Source organism: Anomaloglossus baeobatrachus, chromosome 1 (genome assembly GCF_048569485.1).
Source record: "Anomaloglossus baeobatrachus isolate aAnoBae1 chromosome 1, aAnoBae1.hap1, whole genome shotgun sequence".
Classification (NCBI taxonomy): domain Eukaryota; kingdom Metazoa; phylum Chordata; class Amphibia; order Anura; family Aromobatidae; genus Anomaloglossus; species Anomaloglossus baeobatrachus.
The window spans coordinates 279,515,215-279,532,698 of NC_134353.1; the positions used below are offsets into that span (position 1 = coordinate 279,515,215).

Sequence of the window (17,484 nt, forward strand, 5' to 3'; positions counted from 1 at the left end):
AGGACCCCTGCAGAGCAGGAAAAGCGGTATAATTGCTATACCATCATCTTGGGATCCAACACAGGCTAGTGCTCTGTTGGCCCTACTCCGGTTGGTCTAGGAGTGTCAACTAAAGACCCCTGCACGGGAATGTTCTGATAATTACCCAAGAAGAAAGTATCGTGCAGTATCCAAGCTACGGAAACTTGACTCTTGAGCCTGACTGCAGGTAAACTCCTATTGGGACATACCTTGTTGAACCGTGGCTCCATCCTATTACCACTATAATTCTGGAGCGCAGTATCTTTATAATAATGGTATTTGGACTGTTGAAATTAATTTAAAGCCATTATTTTCCTACGGCAATTAATAACCATTTTGAGCCTCTAAAAAAGTGTGTTGCAGCGCTAATCATACTAGTATTGCAAGTTCTATACTTTGAAACTTTTTTAGTGTTTTATTAGTAGTTGATATTGCCACCGGCCGGGGCATTTCAACCAGCCTCTGATAATTATCTGTTTATTAGTCATTTTTTATGTGTTGTATGTTTTGTGTGTATTGTGCTGAACTAATTTTGTGTCTAAAACAAGGATAGTATTTTAATAAAACATCAATTAAAAACCTTTATCAGCGCTGGTTTAATTGGGGGTTTTTTTTACCTTAGAAAAAAACTCTCATAAAATTTTTTTTTTCTAATATATATAATACACTACATTTCTCCCCTATCCATCTAATCCCTAAAGTTTGTTTTTTTACTTTTTTAGTTGTTTCCAATGACATTTAATTTGAGAGGAGTCTCAAATATGATGTCACAGAAGGCTGGAGCTGCAGTCACTCCCCACAGCACCCATTAGCCCTCCTGAAACAGGACATCACCAGGGCACAGTGCTGTAGATACTTACTAGTTTCTTGCATCGCAACCCCCTGAGGATGTCCTGGATCTTGGATGATGGGTGATGGACACGGTGGCCAGGGTTAAAGGAGCGCCGACTTGTTAGTCATCTCTCTGCAGCCACTTCCATTGCTTGTGTGAAAAATGTCAGCTGGGGGCAGTGCTAGATGCAGTCATCGATGCCAGCGCAACAAAAGATTCTAGCACCACCCTCAAACAAAGCATAATCAGTGCTGATGTCACTTACTTCCACCACCACCCTCAAACAAAGCATCCTAAGACGGCGGTGCTAGAGGTAGTAAGTGACACCAGTGCTGATGACGCTTTGTTTGAGGGTGGTGCTAGAGGCTCTGGGTGGCTCTCATGTAACAATGTGCATCTTCCACCGAGGTCAGTCAGTGGGATTTAGATGCAGACTCAATGCTGGCCACTTCACAACTCTCCAGCACATTGTTTACATCCATTTCTGGGTGCTTCTTGAAGTATATTGGGGGTCATTGTTCTGCTGAAAGACCCATGACCTAGTATGCAAACTCTGCTTTCTGACGCAGGGCACTACATTGTGACCCAAAATCATTGGTCATCTTCAGAGTTCATGATGCCTTGCACACATTGAAGGCAGCCAGTACCAGAGGAAGCAGAATAACCAAAAAACATCTTTCTAGTACCACCATATTTGACTGTTAGTACGATGTTATTTTCATTGTGGGCCTCATTCCATTTTCAGTAAACAATAGAGTGATGTGCTTTACAAAAGAGCTCTATGTTGGTGTCATCTGTACACAAGATGCTTTCCAAAAGGATTTTGGCTTACTCGCCTACATTTTGGCAAACTGCAATCTAGCATTTTTATGTCTGTCAGCAGTGGGGTCCTCCTGGGTCTTCTGCCATGCCGTTTCATTTCATTCAAATGTTGGCCAATAGTTTGCGCTGCACCCTGAGGCTGCAGGCTTGCTTGATTTCTTAGGAACTGCTTATCCACCATCTGGACTATTATGCATTGCAACCTTTCATCAATTTTTCTCTGCCATCCACGTCTAGGGAGCTTAGCTATATTTCAGTGGGTTTTAAATTTCTTGATTACATTGTGCACCATGGATTAAGGAACATTAAGATCTCTTTCAATGGACATGTAACCTTGAGATTGTTGATATTTTTACACAATTTTGGATCTCAAATCCTCAGACAGGTTTCTTTTCCATGTTTAGTGTGGCACACACATATACAATACAAAGATTGAGTCAACCTCTTCCCTTTTTATCTGGTTTCACATGTGATTTTCACAATGCCCACACTTGTTACTTGCCACTGATGAGTTTGAATGAGCTTTAGTGGCAAGTAACAAGTGTTTACCTACAATTTTGGAAAGTTGCCAACAATTTTGTCTGGCCCATTTGGGGGGATTTGTATGAAATTATGTTGAACTTACCATTTTGTCTCAGTTTTTTTTATGTTATGTCACCACCTGCACACCCTAATTTCCCTATTAGGGTTATTTCATCCCGTCGCTGATCATGTACCTAGGCCCTTGCTTGCCCTAAATTGACCCTGGCTAATGAGAAGACCAGAGAGAGCACTGGTCTCACTACTGCAAATAATAAAACTGTAGAACCATCGTACCAACGCTCCATCAGCTCTAAAAGGCTTCCTCTTTCCAACATAGACAGAACATAATTCAGATTCTCTATTTCCATCATCAGGTGAACTATTTAGAGGAGATGGGAGTGGTCACAAAGCACCTGCACGTGAGGTGAATTAACTAGAAGCTAATAGCAGGGAAACGGACATTAACCCTTGTTGAACCAACAGAGAGCAAATACATTTAATATATGGAGCCACACAAATTAATGTGTAGCTCGGATCCCAAAACCGTCACAGATATCACAAGGATGGAAGACACTCGTGATACACTCACAGCAAAGTTTTTTTTCTTCTTAATATATTGCAGTCAGTATATTATATAGCACTATGTACTTAAAATTGCTTATTTTGCTTTTCTACCCTGTAAAATCTTCTCTTTTGTCTAGTCTAGTGACAGGAAGTCTCTTGTCCCTGCATGAATCATTCCCTTCTTCAACTCTGTACCCAGCTGCTCTTCTCCTTCCCCCTACCAGGGGCTTTTGCAGATGACTCATGCAGGGAAAACAAACTTTCTGTTTCTATGTAAAGCTTAGGATTCAGCTAGTTAGTTCTTAATTGTGTTATGTCTTAGACCTAATGGAAAAGAGAAGAATTAACTGAGCAGAAAAGCAAAATGAACCATTGTAAGTACACAGTTCCATGTAGTATGATGACAGCAATGTATTAAATGGATGAAAACTTTGATGGAGTTCTTCTTTAAAAGGAATCTATCGGCAGGTTTTTGCTACCTCATCTGAGAATAGCATGATGTAGGCAATCAAACCCTGAATCCAAAGATATATCACTTAGTGTACTGGATGCCGCGGTTCAGACACAATCAGAGTTTTTAGTATAAGCAATGCAGCAGAGCTGAAAAAGCTGTCCCCGCTCACACCAGGCTCTCTATGCAAAATGTTTATAGACAGTAAGCTGCTAATCAAAGAAAGGGGGATGTTGGACTTCCAGGCATGAAGCAATGTAGTGTGACCAATGATAAACTCCTGGTGACAAAACAAACATAGCAGGTAAACAACAGCACAGACCTTGATAAGAGACACTTTGGTTAAATTTGTGTTATAACTCCTATTGCATGCTCTCTTCAGATTACAATGCAAAAACGTGCTGACACATTCCCTTTAAGGGGTTGTCCAGTGAAAACAAGTTATCACCTAACCACAGGATAACTTTTTCTGATTGGTGAGGTTTCGACAGTAGTGATCTACACCAGAAAGTACAACAGGACACTTTTTCCCATTACAAAATGGAGCTGTCCAACTACTGCACCATTTTGTCTTTGTGTGGCAACAACGCTCTATTCTAACATGGAGACTAGTGCCCCATTCTGCCGATCGTTACTGGTCTCTGTGGCCAGGCCCTCACCGATCAACAAGTTACCCATGTTCTTTGTATAGAGGATCATTTTTTTTTTACTGGACAACCCCTTTAAGGTTCACTTAAGTCTTGTGTACTCCAAACAGCCAAGGTACAGGAATGAAAACAGAAAAACATCCTATTTTAAAGCTGGGAGAGACCAAGAGGGTGTAATGTGGCACCATTATGTATGTGAGGGAAACAGTGGCTGGATACTTACCATATCTTTGGTTATCTGACATCTTCAGCATATACTTATTTCCAAAGAATATACTTGTACTTCTTTAAAGTCATTATTACTTAAGTCTATTGTTTTTTCCCCCCTCTGGATCTGTCAGAAATCTGTTATATGTGGCTTCTATGGACCATGTTTCCTAGTGGCAAAAGGGTGAATATGTTGTCCTTGTTGGTGAATTTTGTTATCAGTTTTGCTTCAGTTTTCTTTTCATATAAGCAGTAGAAAAGGCTGGCAGGGTCTCACACTTTTTTCCCTTATGCTTTTTGAAGGGAGTGTTTCATCAAAATATAACTTTAATTAGATTTTTTTTTAATACATATTTGGATTTTTTAAAATTTTTTTATATATATATATCACAATTTGTAGCAAAAACCCAAAGATATCTTGCAATTTCCACACTTACTGCTGAGCTTTCATTAGAGAAAACTTTTCAGTAGCCTCATAATCATCAGAGGGAAGATTAGAATGACAGGTAACACCTCTATACATAGCTCATAACAGCGGATGCACCAATCACAATAGGTGATGCACCAAAGACAGGGTCTGATTCTGTGCATTGCTGCTAATGTATGGATGTGCTAGAAGAATAGAAAGTAGGAGTCAGGAATAGCCCCAGTGACCAATGTCAACTTTTTCTTTTTTCTTTTTTAATCTCAAAATTAAATATATAATTTAAATTACATTTCAAAGAAAAAAAAATAATTTAAAGGGTAGTTTATTGTTTGATGATACATTATAATGTTTGGATCGTCTTGCGATTAGGTTTATGCCATTGGCTACTAACTAATGTTTGTGGCTTGTTTTTCTCAGTACTATTGTATATCAAATTCATCATTTGGATTATTTCTGAACCTGTAACAGTGGGTTTACAGAAATGTGCACATTTCAATCTTTGAATAGTAGGGGTTAATTTTGGGATTTTTGTAGACTTCATTTTGGAGTGTTTTTCTTGCAAGAAATAAACATTACAAATGTTTTATTTTAGGTTAGTTTTCAGAAGATATCACCCGAGAAGATTTCTGAACTTCCATTAATAATAGGCTGGTATGAACGGGTCCTCCAGGTCCAAGGTGTACAGAAGGCCACTGCTGCTTGTAATATCACATTTCTACACTTTCTTCATGTGGATTCAAGGAGCCAGGAACCGGCAACATTATTCAAAGGAAACACCGAAGAAAAGGAAATCTCTGAAAGCCATTTCCTAGGAGGCCCCAGGCCCACCATGACCAAGCTGAAAGTAAGATCATCCCAATGGTTGGATCTTCTAAAATTAATGAATTGATTCAAATCCATTTCGAATATATTTTCTATAACAGTTTCTTGATGCCTTCTGTCCCCAAATCTTTACTGTCACGTCTCCATCAGAGTCCACACCTGTGACTTCTGCTTTGATCACTAGGTGCCGCCGTATTTCCGCTGTGGGGAATGCTGGTGATAGGGGAGGAATCAGTGCCAGTGGCTCTGGTGGGCGCAGGCTCCGTCTATTCACTAAGCTCAGTTTCCCTGGGACCTGCAGCTGACTGTGGTGGCGTGTGTCTTCTAGCTGAAGTTACCACCTTTTAGCTACACCTTCCTCCTACTGTCTGCTGGTCGCTGACAGATAAAGTCTTGTAGTATACTGCTTGTCTCTGGTTTGCACCCTGCTCCTGAACTTCTGATCCCTGTGTTTTGACCTCTGCCTGTTCTGACTACTTTCCTGCCTGCTGTATTTTGTACTTCGCTGCCATCTCCAGTTTAACCTTAGCCTAATTTCCTGACCACTCTCTTGCCTGCCGATTTTGTCCCTTTTTGTGCCTCCTGGTTTGGACCCTGTATGACAACTACTCTTTCCTGGATTGCAGCCTTCCATAGGCACGATCTCTCCTGGACCTTGTCGTAACTCCAGATCTTGGTACAGGAGTTAAAGGGTTTCGGTGTTCTTGGGATCCTACTGAGTGGGCGACTAGCCTCTAGTGCAGGGGTCTCAAACTCCCCTGGGTGTATGGGCCGCACAGAGTAAAAAAAATAATTTGGGGGGCTGCTTTCTTTGCAGGACAAAGTGACATTTTTATTGCTATCATATATTTTGTTTTACACACCTTTGGATCACTGATTTTGAACATTTTTCACTTGTTTATTATAACAAATGTGCACATTCTTTGTTTTTATATATATATATATATATATATATATATATATATATATATATATAATATATATAAAAAATTTGATGGTAAAAAAAAGTCATGCCTTATTTTGAGGGTTTTTTTTTTACATTTTATCCCATTCTTGTAACTAATAGTGTTACAATTGGCACTATATAGACATTTTGGCCAACATCTTTTAGTAATGTTACCCATCTTGTTGTAATGTGCCCATCCTTGTCCCCTTGTAGTATTGTGCCCCATCCTAGTCCCCATCCTACAGTAATGTGGCCATCCTTGTCCCCATCCTATAGTAATGTGCCAACCTTGTCCCCATCCTATAGTAATGTCCCCATCCTATAGTAATGTGCCAACCTTGTCCCCATCGTATAGTAATGTCCCCATCCTATAGTAATGTGCCAACCTTCTCCCCATCCTATAGTAATGTCCCCAGCCTTATCCCTATCCTATAGTAATGTTTCCCATCCTTGTCCCCTTGTAGTAATGTCCCTATCCTGTAGCGTGTCCATCCTAGTCCCTATCCTATAGTAATGTGCCAACCTTGTCCCCATCCTATAGTAATGTCCTCAGTCTTGTCCCCATCCTATAGTAATGTGCCAGCCTTGTCCCCATCCTATAGTAATGTCTTCTTCCTATAGTAATGTCCCCAGCCTTGTCCCCATCCTGTAATATTGTCTCCATCCTATAGTAAGGTCCCCAGCCTTGTCCCCATGCTGTAGTAATGTCCCCATCCCATAGTAATGTGCCCACCTTGTCCCCAGCCTTGTCCCCATTCTATAGTAATGTCCCCATCCAATAGTATTGTACCCATCCTTTAGTAATGTCCCCATCCTTTAGTAATGTCCCAAGCCTTGTCCCCATCCTATAGTCATGTGCCCACCTTGTCCCTGTTCTATAGTAATGTGCCTACCTTGTCCCCATCCTATAGTAATGTGGCAGCGGCTGAAAGGGGGCAGTGGTGCTATACCTTACCAATCGCTCTCCTCAGCTTCCACAGACGCCAGAGTGAAGCCAAGAGGAGCGGTCTCCGGCCCCAGATCCACAGTGATTGGAGAGATCGGTCACAAGACCGGTCTCTCCAATCAGAGCTGGGGAGGGTGAAACAGAGGTCACCCATCTCCAGCCAATGATCAGTGCTATAGCTGCACTGATCATGGCTGGATTTCAATGTTTTAGCCATTTTCAATGGTTGAAACATTACAGTGGCTGTGATTAACTGAGCGGCGTTCGTCAGCCAATCACAGGCTCCATAGGTCCGGGGAGGAGACACCACCCCTCCTGAGGTTAGGCAGAGGTCTCCTCCTTCCCGAATCTAAAATATTTGCAAAGCGATCGCAGCCTCCAAGGCTCCGGGGCCACGATTTCGCCATGACGTACTGGGTACGTCATGGGTCGTTAAGTACCAGGGAGCCATGACGTACCTAGTACATCATAGGTCGCACACAAAAAAAAACCCACCATTCTTCTCACCTGTCCCGCGTTCTTTCAGCTGTCTCATCTCTGCTTCTTGCTGTCTGCAGGCCTGTGCCCCCGGTGACTATCGCGGCCGGTGCAGGGGCCGCAGCCCCTGTTAGGGATTTATGTCAGATGATCGTTTTGCCGGCGCCGCGCATGCAGAGTCAAGCTCTCTGTACACACCGTTTCCGATGCAGCCATAGCCGTCCGCCAATCAAAGTTAAGCAGCTGAGGTCCTGCAGTGTCCATTGGAGGAATAGTTGTGTACAGAGCGCTTGACTGAGAGCGCAGCAGTGGCAAAACATTCATCTGAAATAAAGCGCAGACAGTGGCTGCGGCCCCTGCACCAGCCGCGATAGTCAACAGGGGAACGGGCCTGGGGGCCTCACGAAGCAGCCTGAGGGGCCGCATGCGGCCCGCGGGTCGCGTATTTGAGACCTCTGCTCTAGTCTGTCCGTGATAGCCATACTGAGTCTGTGGTCTCTAGCAGACGTCAGATTTACATGTTACAAAGTTGATATGAATTTAGCAATAACATAATAATATATCCAAAATTCAAACTGGAGTCTATTTTAACACCCCTTTGATCGTGTTTTAGTAGCCATTTCTTGTCTGTTACACCTTCTCTCTGGGTTTCTGGTATTTTTTTACTGCACTAATAGTGGAGGCTTTTATAAACCCCTGTACCCCAGCTGTAATGTGTTTCTAGAATCAAAACATGCTTTACTCCCACTCCTTGGGTCGAGCTCTGAGTCTCCACCGCTGCTGCCAGTGCCTGTTATGGTCTGCAGCAGTGACATCGCATCAACAACGCTGTGCCAATCAGTAAGGACAGTGGCTCTGAGTGCTTATAGCATATACAAACACAGAGTCGTTGAGGTAATTGATTGTAGCACTGTTTTCCAAAACTGGAAAACTCCTTTTAGGATATGTACGCATGATGTATTTTTCATGTAGGTCTACATTGAAGTCCTCCTCAAAAAGTGCTGAAATGCTTAAAAAAATGAACATATGCACTGACTGCAAGGTAAAAATGACTTGCTGCGTGGATGGTTAGTCTTTGAGCTTCTTTTAACCACTTCAGGTTTCGTTAAAAGAAGTGGCCTCATAATCCTTGGCACAGCTTCCGCTTGGTAGCCACTCACAATTGTTTACATAATGTAAGAAAAAAAACCCTGCTGACAAAGCCTACACAAAAATGACATAAACAATATTATAAAGACACCTGAGAAAAACACTGCTGGTCATTTCCTGAAGTGTCTTCTTCTCTAAAAACTCAGCAGGATAGCCGGTGTCTTAGGGGTACTTTACACGTTGCGACATCGCTACTTCGATGTCGTCGGGGTCAAATCGAAAGTGACGCACTTCCGGCGCCAGTAACGACGTCGCAACGTGTAAAGCCCTAGATGCACCGATAAACTATCGCAAAAGCGTCGTAAATCGGTGATCTGTGTAGTGTCGGTCATTTTCATAATTTCGCTGCAGCGACAGGTACGATGTTGTTCCTCGTTCCTGCGGCAGCACACATCGCTGTGTATGAAGCCGCAGGAGCGAGGAACTTCTCCTTACTTGCCTCCACCGGCTATGCGGAAGAAAGGAGGTTGGCGGGATGTGTACGTCCCGCTCATCTCCGCCCCTCCGCTTCTATTGGCCGCCTGCCGTGTGATGTCGCTGTGACACTGAACGACCCGCCCCTTTAGGAAGGAGGCGGGTCGCCGGCCAGAGCGACGTCGCAGGCCAGGTAAGTGCGCGTGAAGCTGCCATAGCGATAATGTTCGCTACGGCAGCTATCACAAGATATCGCATGTGCGACGGGGGCGGGTACTATCGCACTCGGCATCGCTACCATCGGCTAGCGATGTCGCAGCATGCAAAGTACCCCTTAAAGATGTCATGTGCACCTACACTTTAGGAGCTATTTTTGCCAACAGGCTAAAACGTCAATGGAAAGCAGGTTTGGTAAAGCCACCATGACCAGTTACAGAACAGAAGCTTCGGTGCCAGTGGGGATAAGACGTGTATTTAGCGCACACAAATATTGCTTGAGATTTTCCAAAAGAACTGAAAACAATATATGAAATACTGGTGTAAGGTATTAATATTTTAAATAGTTTTATACCTAATTAAGTGATCTCATTTCCATGTATAAATACATGTGTGCTCAAAGCAAAGGACTTGAAAGTAGAAAAGAAATTGACATTTCATTGCCCGCACTGCTGAATAGAATCAATGGTTCCACACTCAGGGATATAATTCAAGTAGTATTTATGTGTTTTAAGTCCGTACAAGTCCTTTTCTCAAAATTGCATAGAGGGGTAGTTGATATATTTAAAAAAGGGCAAAATGCATGTTAAAACACGGCCATCTGGATTTGATAGAAGCAAACAATAGTAATATTTATGTATCAAACAAGAGTGATACTAAGGCTATGTGTCCACGGTAGAATGTACCTGCGGACTTTTCTGCCTGAAAATCTGCGACTTTCGCGGCAAATCCGCACCCGCGGATTTGCCGCGGATTTACCGCGGATTTTGATGCAGATTTTTTTTTTTTTTTCCCCCCATTCTATACCCAAAATCCACACCAAATCTGCAACAAACAATTGACATGCTGCAGATTTTTCCGGATCAAAATCCGCGGCAAATCCGCAGCGGAAAAATCCGCAGCATGGACACAGCATTTCCAAAATGCCATTGAAATGGCTTGGAAGTGCCGCTGCTGCAGATTTTCGGGAAATCCGCGGCAAAATCCGCGGTAAATCCGCAGCGTGGGCACATAGCCTAATGGTATATACAGTTTTACAATGATTAAGCTGATACTTTTAATTTGTCCAAAAAAATCTAAGGCCTTGTGCGCACGCTGCAAGGGTTTTTTTGCCACATTTTGTCATGTTTTTGGGTCTAGTTTTGGTTCCAAACTGCATGCATTTCCTTCCCCAGCAAAGTCTCTGAGATTTCATTTTTCCTGTGCGCACATTGCAGTTTTTTTTCTTTTTCCGGCATCTTTGCAGTGACCACAAAGATGCAGCATGTCAAATTTGTTTTGCATTTTGTCCCTGCATTTTGGAGGACTGGCAGATAAATCTCCTGTTGACTCCCTGATATCTGGCTAGAATCCAGCACAAAGGGGTAGGAGCAAGCGCTTCTTACTTACCTATTCACCGGGGCGGCTGTCACACTGCTCCCGCGGCCTCTCATTCTTTTTCCGGGCCGCTCATTTGGCTTATACAGATTCACTGCTTTCCCCGTGTCTGTGTTTGGTTGCAGTCAGACATGCCCCCATGGTGAGTGACAGTGTGTCTGAGATTTCCATTCACAGGTGCCAGTGGGCGGGTCTATATCATACAGTAAAATAAATAAATTAAAAAAATTGATGTAGAATCCCCCCATATTATAATACCAGCACAGATACAGCCCGACAGCTGGGGGCTGGTATTATCAAGCTGGGGATACACATGGGTATTGGGCGCCACCCAGCCTAAAAATATCAGCCTGCAGCCCCCGGATTTCCACATCTATTAGATGCAACAGTCCCGGCACTTTACCCTGCTCTTCCTGATTGCCCTCGTGCGGTGGCAATCGGGATAATAAGGTATTAATAGCAGCCCACAACAGTCACTAAGTCCTGGATTAATATTGTCAGGCATCTAGGAGACATCCCCATCACTAATCTGTAAGTGAAAGTTAATAATAACAAACACCAAAAAAATCCTTTATTTGAAATAAAAGACAAAAATCACCCTCTTTCACCCTTTCATTAACTCCCAAAACACCCCTGCAGGTCCGACGTAATCCACTTGAGGTCCCATAACGCGTCCACCATTGATACATCTGAAACGCACAGTGAGTGCCATAATGCATGACTGCCCGCTGTGAGCTCCACGCCGTAACTGAAGTGAGCCGCACTCAGAGGTGACGTCATTCAGATTAGCCACGGCCACAACTAGAGTTTTCCACTTGTGATCGCACATCACCCAAGTGACGTCCTTCTGATCGCATGGCTCAGGTGGAGGACTCCAGCTGTGGCCGTGGCTAACCTAAGTGACGTCACCGCTGATCGCGTGGCTCACTTCAGTCGCTGTATGGAGCTCACTGTAGGCAGTCATACTCTATGATCGAGCGCTGTGAGGTTCAGATGTAGCAGAGCTGAATTGCCTTGGACCTCGTGTGGATTACGTCAGACCTGCAGGGGTGTTTGGGGTTAATAAAGTGGTGAAAGAGAGTTTGCTTTTTGTAATAAAGGATTTTTTGGGTGTTTGTGTTTATTTACTTTCACTTACAGATTAGTGATGGGGGAGTCTCCTAGACACCTGCCATCACTAATCTAGGACTTGGTGGCAGCTCTTGGCTGCCATTTACACCTTATTACCTTGATTGCCACTGCACCAGTGCAATGGGAAGTGTCGAGTCTAGTGCCATAATCTGGGGCGGCTGCGGGCTGCTATTGTTAGGCTGGAAAGGGCCAAATAACCATGCCCTTCCCACCCTAATATCAGCCCCCAGTTATCTGTTGTACCTTGGCTGGTTTTAGAAAAATGAAGCGGGGGGCACGTCGTCTTTTTTTTTTTTTAATAACTCAAACAATTTAAAAAAAAAAAGCATGGGTTCCCCTCCATTTTCCATATCATAACCAGCCAAGGTACAGCAGACAACTGAGGGTTTCAGCCAGCAGCTGCTGCTGTCCCTGTGTTGGATATGAAAAATGAGGGGGACCCCACATCATTTTTTTACCAAAAACTATTTTAAAAAACAGCTGGCCAAGCTAGCTATCGCTGTATTTATCGAGCTAGTCTGTTATTTTTTTCTATCTATTCTGTTATCTGCTAATATTTATTATTTATTATTATCTATTCTGTATGTTCTTTCTCTCTATCTATTCTATATGTTCTTTCTATCTATCTATTCTTCCTATCAATAGATTTGACTGAAAAAACGCATTGGGTAAAATCACGGTAAAAAAAAGTGTAAAAAAACGCTGCAAAACGCATGCATTTTCTGGATGCGTTTTTGCTGCGAGTGCGTTTTTTTGGGGCCAAATAATAGCCTAATAAGAAAAGGAGTGTTTGACAAAAGTATGTACAGTGGTGTGAAAAAGTGTTTGCCCCTTCCTGTTTTCTTATTCTTTTGCATGTTGTTACAGGTAATATATATCTTTGTACCGTGTTAGCCAATAGAGATAAAAAATTGTTTAAAAGAACTGAAGTCCTCAGTGGTTGATACCTTTTAATGGCTAACTGAAAAGATGGTAATAATAGCAAGCTTTCGAGACTACTCAGGTCTCTTCATCAGGCATGGTATCATGCCTGATGAAGAGACCTGAGTAGTCTCGAAAGCTTGCTATTATTACCATCTTTTGCATGTTGTCACACTGAAATGTTTAAAATCACCAAATACATTTAAATATTAGACAAAGATAACACAAGTATACACAAAATGCAGTTTATAAATAAAGGTCTTTATTATTAAAGGGAAAAAAAATCCAAACCTACAAGGTCCTGTGTGAAAAAGTGATTGCCCCCTAACTGGTTGGGCCATCCTTAGCAGCAACAACTGCAATAAAGTGTTTGTGATAACTGGCGAGGAGTCTTTTACAACGCTCTTGAGGAATTTTGGCCCACTTCTCTTTGCAGAATTGTTGTAATTCAGCCACATTGGAGGATTTCCAAGCATGAATTGCTTTATTAAGGTCATGCTACAGCATTTCAATCGGATGAAGGTCATGACTTTCACTAGACCACTCCAAAGTCTTAATATTGTTTTTCTTCAGCCATTCAGAGGTGAAATTGCTGATGTGTTTTGAATCATTGCCCTGCTGGATACATAACCCAAGTGCGCTTAAACTTAAGGTTACGAACAGATGGCCGGACATTCTCCTTCAGGATTTTTTGGTAGACAGCAGTATTCATGGTTCCATTTACCATAGCAAGTCTTCCAGGTCCTGAAGCAGCAAAACAGCCCCCAGACCATCAGACTACCACCACCATATTTTACTGTTGGCACAACGTTCCTTTTCTGAAATGCTGTGTTACTTCTATGCCAGATGTAATGGGACATGCACCTTCCAAAAACTTCAACTTATGTCTTTTCAGTCCACAGAGTATTTTCCCAAAAGTCTTGGCGATGATCAAGATATTTTCTGGCAACACTGAGACAAACCTTTATGCTCAGCAGTGGTTTTCGTGTTAGAACTCTGCCACTCGTGAAATTTTTACCTAATCTTTTTCTTATGGTGGAGTCATAAACATTCACTTTAACTGAGGCAAGTGAGGCCTGCGGTTGTTTGGCTGTTGTTGTGGGTTTTTATGTGACCTCTTGGAGTCGTATCTGCGCTCTTGGGATAATTTTTGTCAGCTGGCCTCTCCTGGGAAGGTCTACCACTGTTCTATGTTTTGGCTATTTGTGAATAATGGCTCTCACTATGGTTCACTGAAGTCCCAATGCTTTAGAAATGCTTTTGTAACCTTTTCCAGACTTATAGATCTCAATTACTTTGTTTCTCATTTGTTCCTAAATTTCTTTGGATCACGGCATGATGTCTAGCTTTTGAAGATCTTTTGGACGATTTCACTTTGTCAGGCAGGTACTATTTAAGTGATTTCTTGATTGAGAACAGGCATGGCAGTAATCAGACCTGGGTGTGGCTAGGGAAATTGAACTCCTCTTCCCAAAAATGTGACAAACCACAGTTAAATTATGTTTTAAATGGGGGAGGAAATCATTTTTTCACACAGGTCCCCGTAGGTTTGGATTTCTTTTTCCCTAATTAATAAAGACCTTCATTTATAAACTGCATCTTGTGATTACTTGTGTTATCTTTGTCCAATATTTAAATTTGTTTGGTGATCTGAAACATTTAAGTGTGACAGACATGTAAAAAATTAAGAAAACAGGAAGGTGGCAAAAATCTGATCTCCTAGTCAAAAAAAGATGAGACGCGTTTCGGCTATGCCTTCTTCACAGTCATCATGACTGTGAAGAAGTCATAGCTGAAACGCGTCTTTTTTTTCACTAGCAGAGCAGAATTTTTCTCTGTTTGACTAACCATATGTATGTGAACCACTTTTTAAAGATTTTTTTCTATGCAATACAGCTTTTTTGAATTTTATACTACTTCCATGGGCTTCCTGGAATATCTTCTGTATTCTCTTTCATACTGAATAAGATTAGATTCTTCTTAGAATCGTAAAACAAGGAGTCCTTAAACTCAAGACTTAGCAGACCAAACCAGCCGACTGAGTCAGTAAGATTATGCGGATTTCACTGGTAGATTTGTAATGGGCCATTTGGGGGACTATAGTTTTGATGGTGTGTAGAGTGTCTCCGTGGTGTATAGATTCTGAGAAATTAGTATTCTGGGGTGTATGTATGCCGTAGTTCGGTGACCACACATTGCGCTTTCATAAATGCAGTGGATTAAAGTGTTCCTCGCATTGAAGAGAATGATTTTGGGATTTTTTTTGTTATTTAGGCATAAAATCTTACAAAAAAAAAAATCATTATCAGCCATGTCAGCTCAGTGAAGCCGTGCAGGTTATATTTCTCCCCATACAAAGGACTGGCACATGATTTATTATTTCCAACAAACTTATAAAGAACCAGGGAACATTCATTACACGTGGCGGAAAGGTGATTTTAGCAACTAAACAGGAAAGGGTTCTTTACAGTTAAAGCAGTCAGACTGTGGCATGCCCTGCTGCAAAAGGTAGTAAAGGCTGATACAATATCCTTATTTGTAAAAGGGCTGTCTGCTTTTCTCACAACAAATGACATTTTGGGTTATAAATACAGTAATCCAGCTAAAACTAACGTATAATTTAACAATAAAAGTTAGGGGTACTTTGCACGCTGTGACATCGCTAGCCGATTGTAGCGATGCCGAGCGCGATAGTCCCTGCCCCCGTCGCAGATGCGATATCTTGTGATAGCTGCCGTAGCGAACATTATCGCTACGGCAACTTCACACGCACTTACCTGCCCTGCGACGTTGCTCTGGCCGGCGAAACGCCTCCTTCCTAAGGGGGTGGGTCGTGCGGCATCACAGCGACGTCACACGGCAGGCGGCCAATAGAAGCGGAGATGAGCAGGGCGTAAACATCCCGCCCACCACCTTCCTTCCTCATTGCAGGCGGGACGCAGGTAAGGAGATGTTCCTCGCTCCTGCGGCTTCATACACAGCGATGTGTGCTGCCGCAGGAACGAGGAACAACATCGTACCTGTCGCTGCAGCGAAATTATGGAAATGAACGACGTGACACAGATCACCGATTTTTGACTGTTTCACGCTCGTTCATCTTCTCTCCTAGGCTTTACACGTTGCGACGTCATTACCGGCGCCGGATGTGCGTCACTTTCGATTTAACCCTGACGAGATTGCAGTAGCGATGTCGCAACGTGCAAAGTACCCCTTACATTTGAAGGACCTTTTTTAAACTATGTAACCATATTGCATTGCGCTAGGATTATTTGTCCGACCAGAACAAATGAAAAATTCATGGACCAAATTGGAAAAGAGATGGTGACAAGGATAGACGGAATATGTAAAGACAACCAGTTATTAAAAAAAGACATTGTGTAAATACAACCAGCTATAGAAAAAAAGAAATGGACACACAACCTTCGTACCAGCGCTCCACCCACTTAACTCAAATGTTTTTCATTTAGCAGGAGATAACAAAATGACTACCACTCTTTTGCTCCCGAGTTACTCTGAGACCACATGGAAAGATGAGTTTTTGTAATCTGTAAATTGGTTTGGAGGCTGTTTGGCATCCAATGTTGCTTTGCTGCTTCCTCTGTGGAATCGTGTGTCCCAGAGCTAAGGGGGCTTTTCCTGGCAGCAGGGGCGCAGTACATCATCTAGATCAGTCATGGCGAACCTTTTACAGGCCGAGTGCCCAAACTGTAGCCCTAAACACAATTTTTTTCCGAAGTGCCAACCAATCCTATTATGTAAATAATTTATTTTAACCTTACCTTTGCAGTCTTCTCTTAGCAGGAGGCATCACGCTCATGCATGCTTACCACACATTGAAGCTGAGCCCTTTCCAGCCCTTTCCAGGCACAGCAGTTGGATTGATCTTTCTGGAAAAAGTTGCAGCATATTAGACAGAGATTTTAGCATGGAATGCAATTAGATGTCACCCTGTAATCCACATCTACATTTCAAAGTCTGAACATCCTGAAATCCCATAAAGACGTACGAGTTGCTCCCCTCCCCTTTCATTGTGTAGTTATGTCCCACTTCCTGGCCACTTCTTGGTAAACATGTCCCCCATCCTCATATATATTTCCTACATTCTGGTATATTTGTCCCCATCATGGCCCTATCCTGGTAAATATACCTCATCCTGGTAAATGTCCTCCATCCTGGTAAATGTACCCCATTCTGGCATGTTCCCCCATGCTGGTAAATGTACCCCATCCTGACATATTGCCCATCCTTGAAAATATTCACCCATTCTGGCATGTACCCCATTCCTGGTAAATGTCCTCCATCCTCGTAAATGTTCCCAATCCTGGTTAATGTACCCCCATCCAGGTAAATGTCCCCCTTCCTAGCATGTACCCCCATCCTGGTAAATGTCCACCTTCCTGGCATGTTCCCCTTCCTGGTAAATGTTCCCCATCCTGGTAAATATTCCCCATCTTAACATATTCCCCATCCTGTTAAATGTTCCCCTTCCTGGTAAATGTACCCTATCGTAGCATGTTTCCTCCATCCTGGCATGTATGTTTTCCCCATCCATGCCAGGATGGGGAAAACATACATGCCAGGATGTTTCCCCC

General features: G+C 42.7%; 1 protein-coding gene across 2 annotated transcripts in view; it reads left to right on the plus strand.

The window, feature by feature from the left end:
• The window catches only part of GSTCD (glutathione S-transferase C-terminal domain containing), a 269,020-nt gene that overhangs the window by 94,994 nt on the left and 156,542 nt on the right, over positions 1-17,484 (plus strand). For both annotated transcript variants that reach the window (XM_075350368.1, XM_075350376.1), the window contains exon 4: positions 5,086-5,337. In XM_075350368.1, the coding sequence (XP_075206483.1) occupies positions 5,086-5,337 (252 nt within the window). The remainder of the gene's footprint in view (positions 1-5,085; positions 5,338-17,484) is intronic.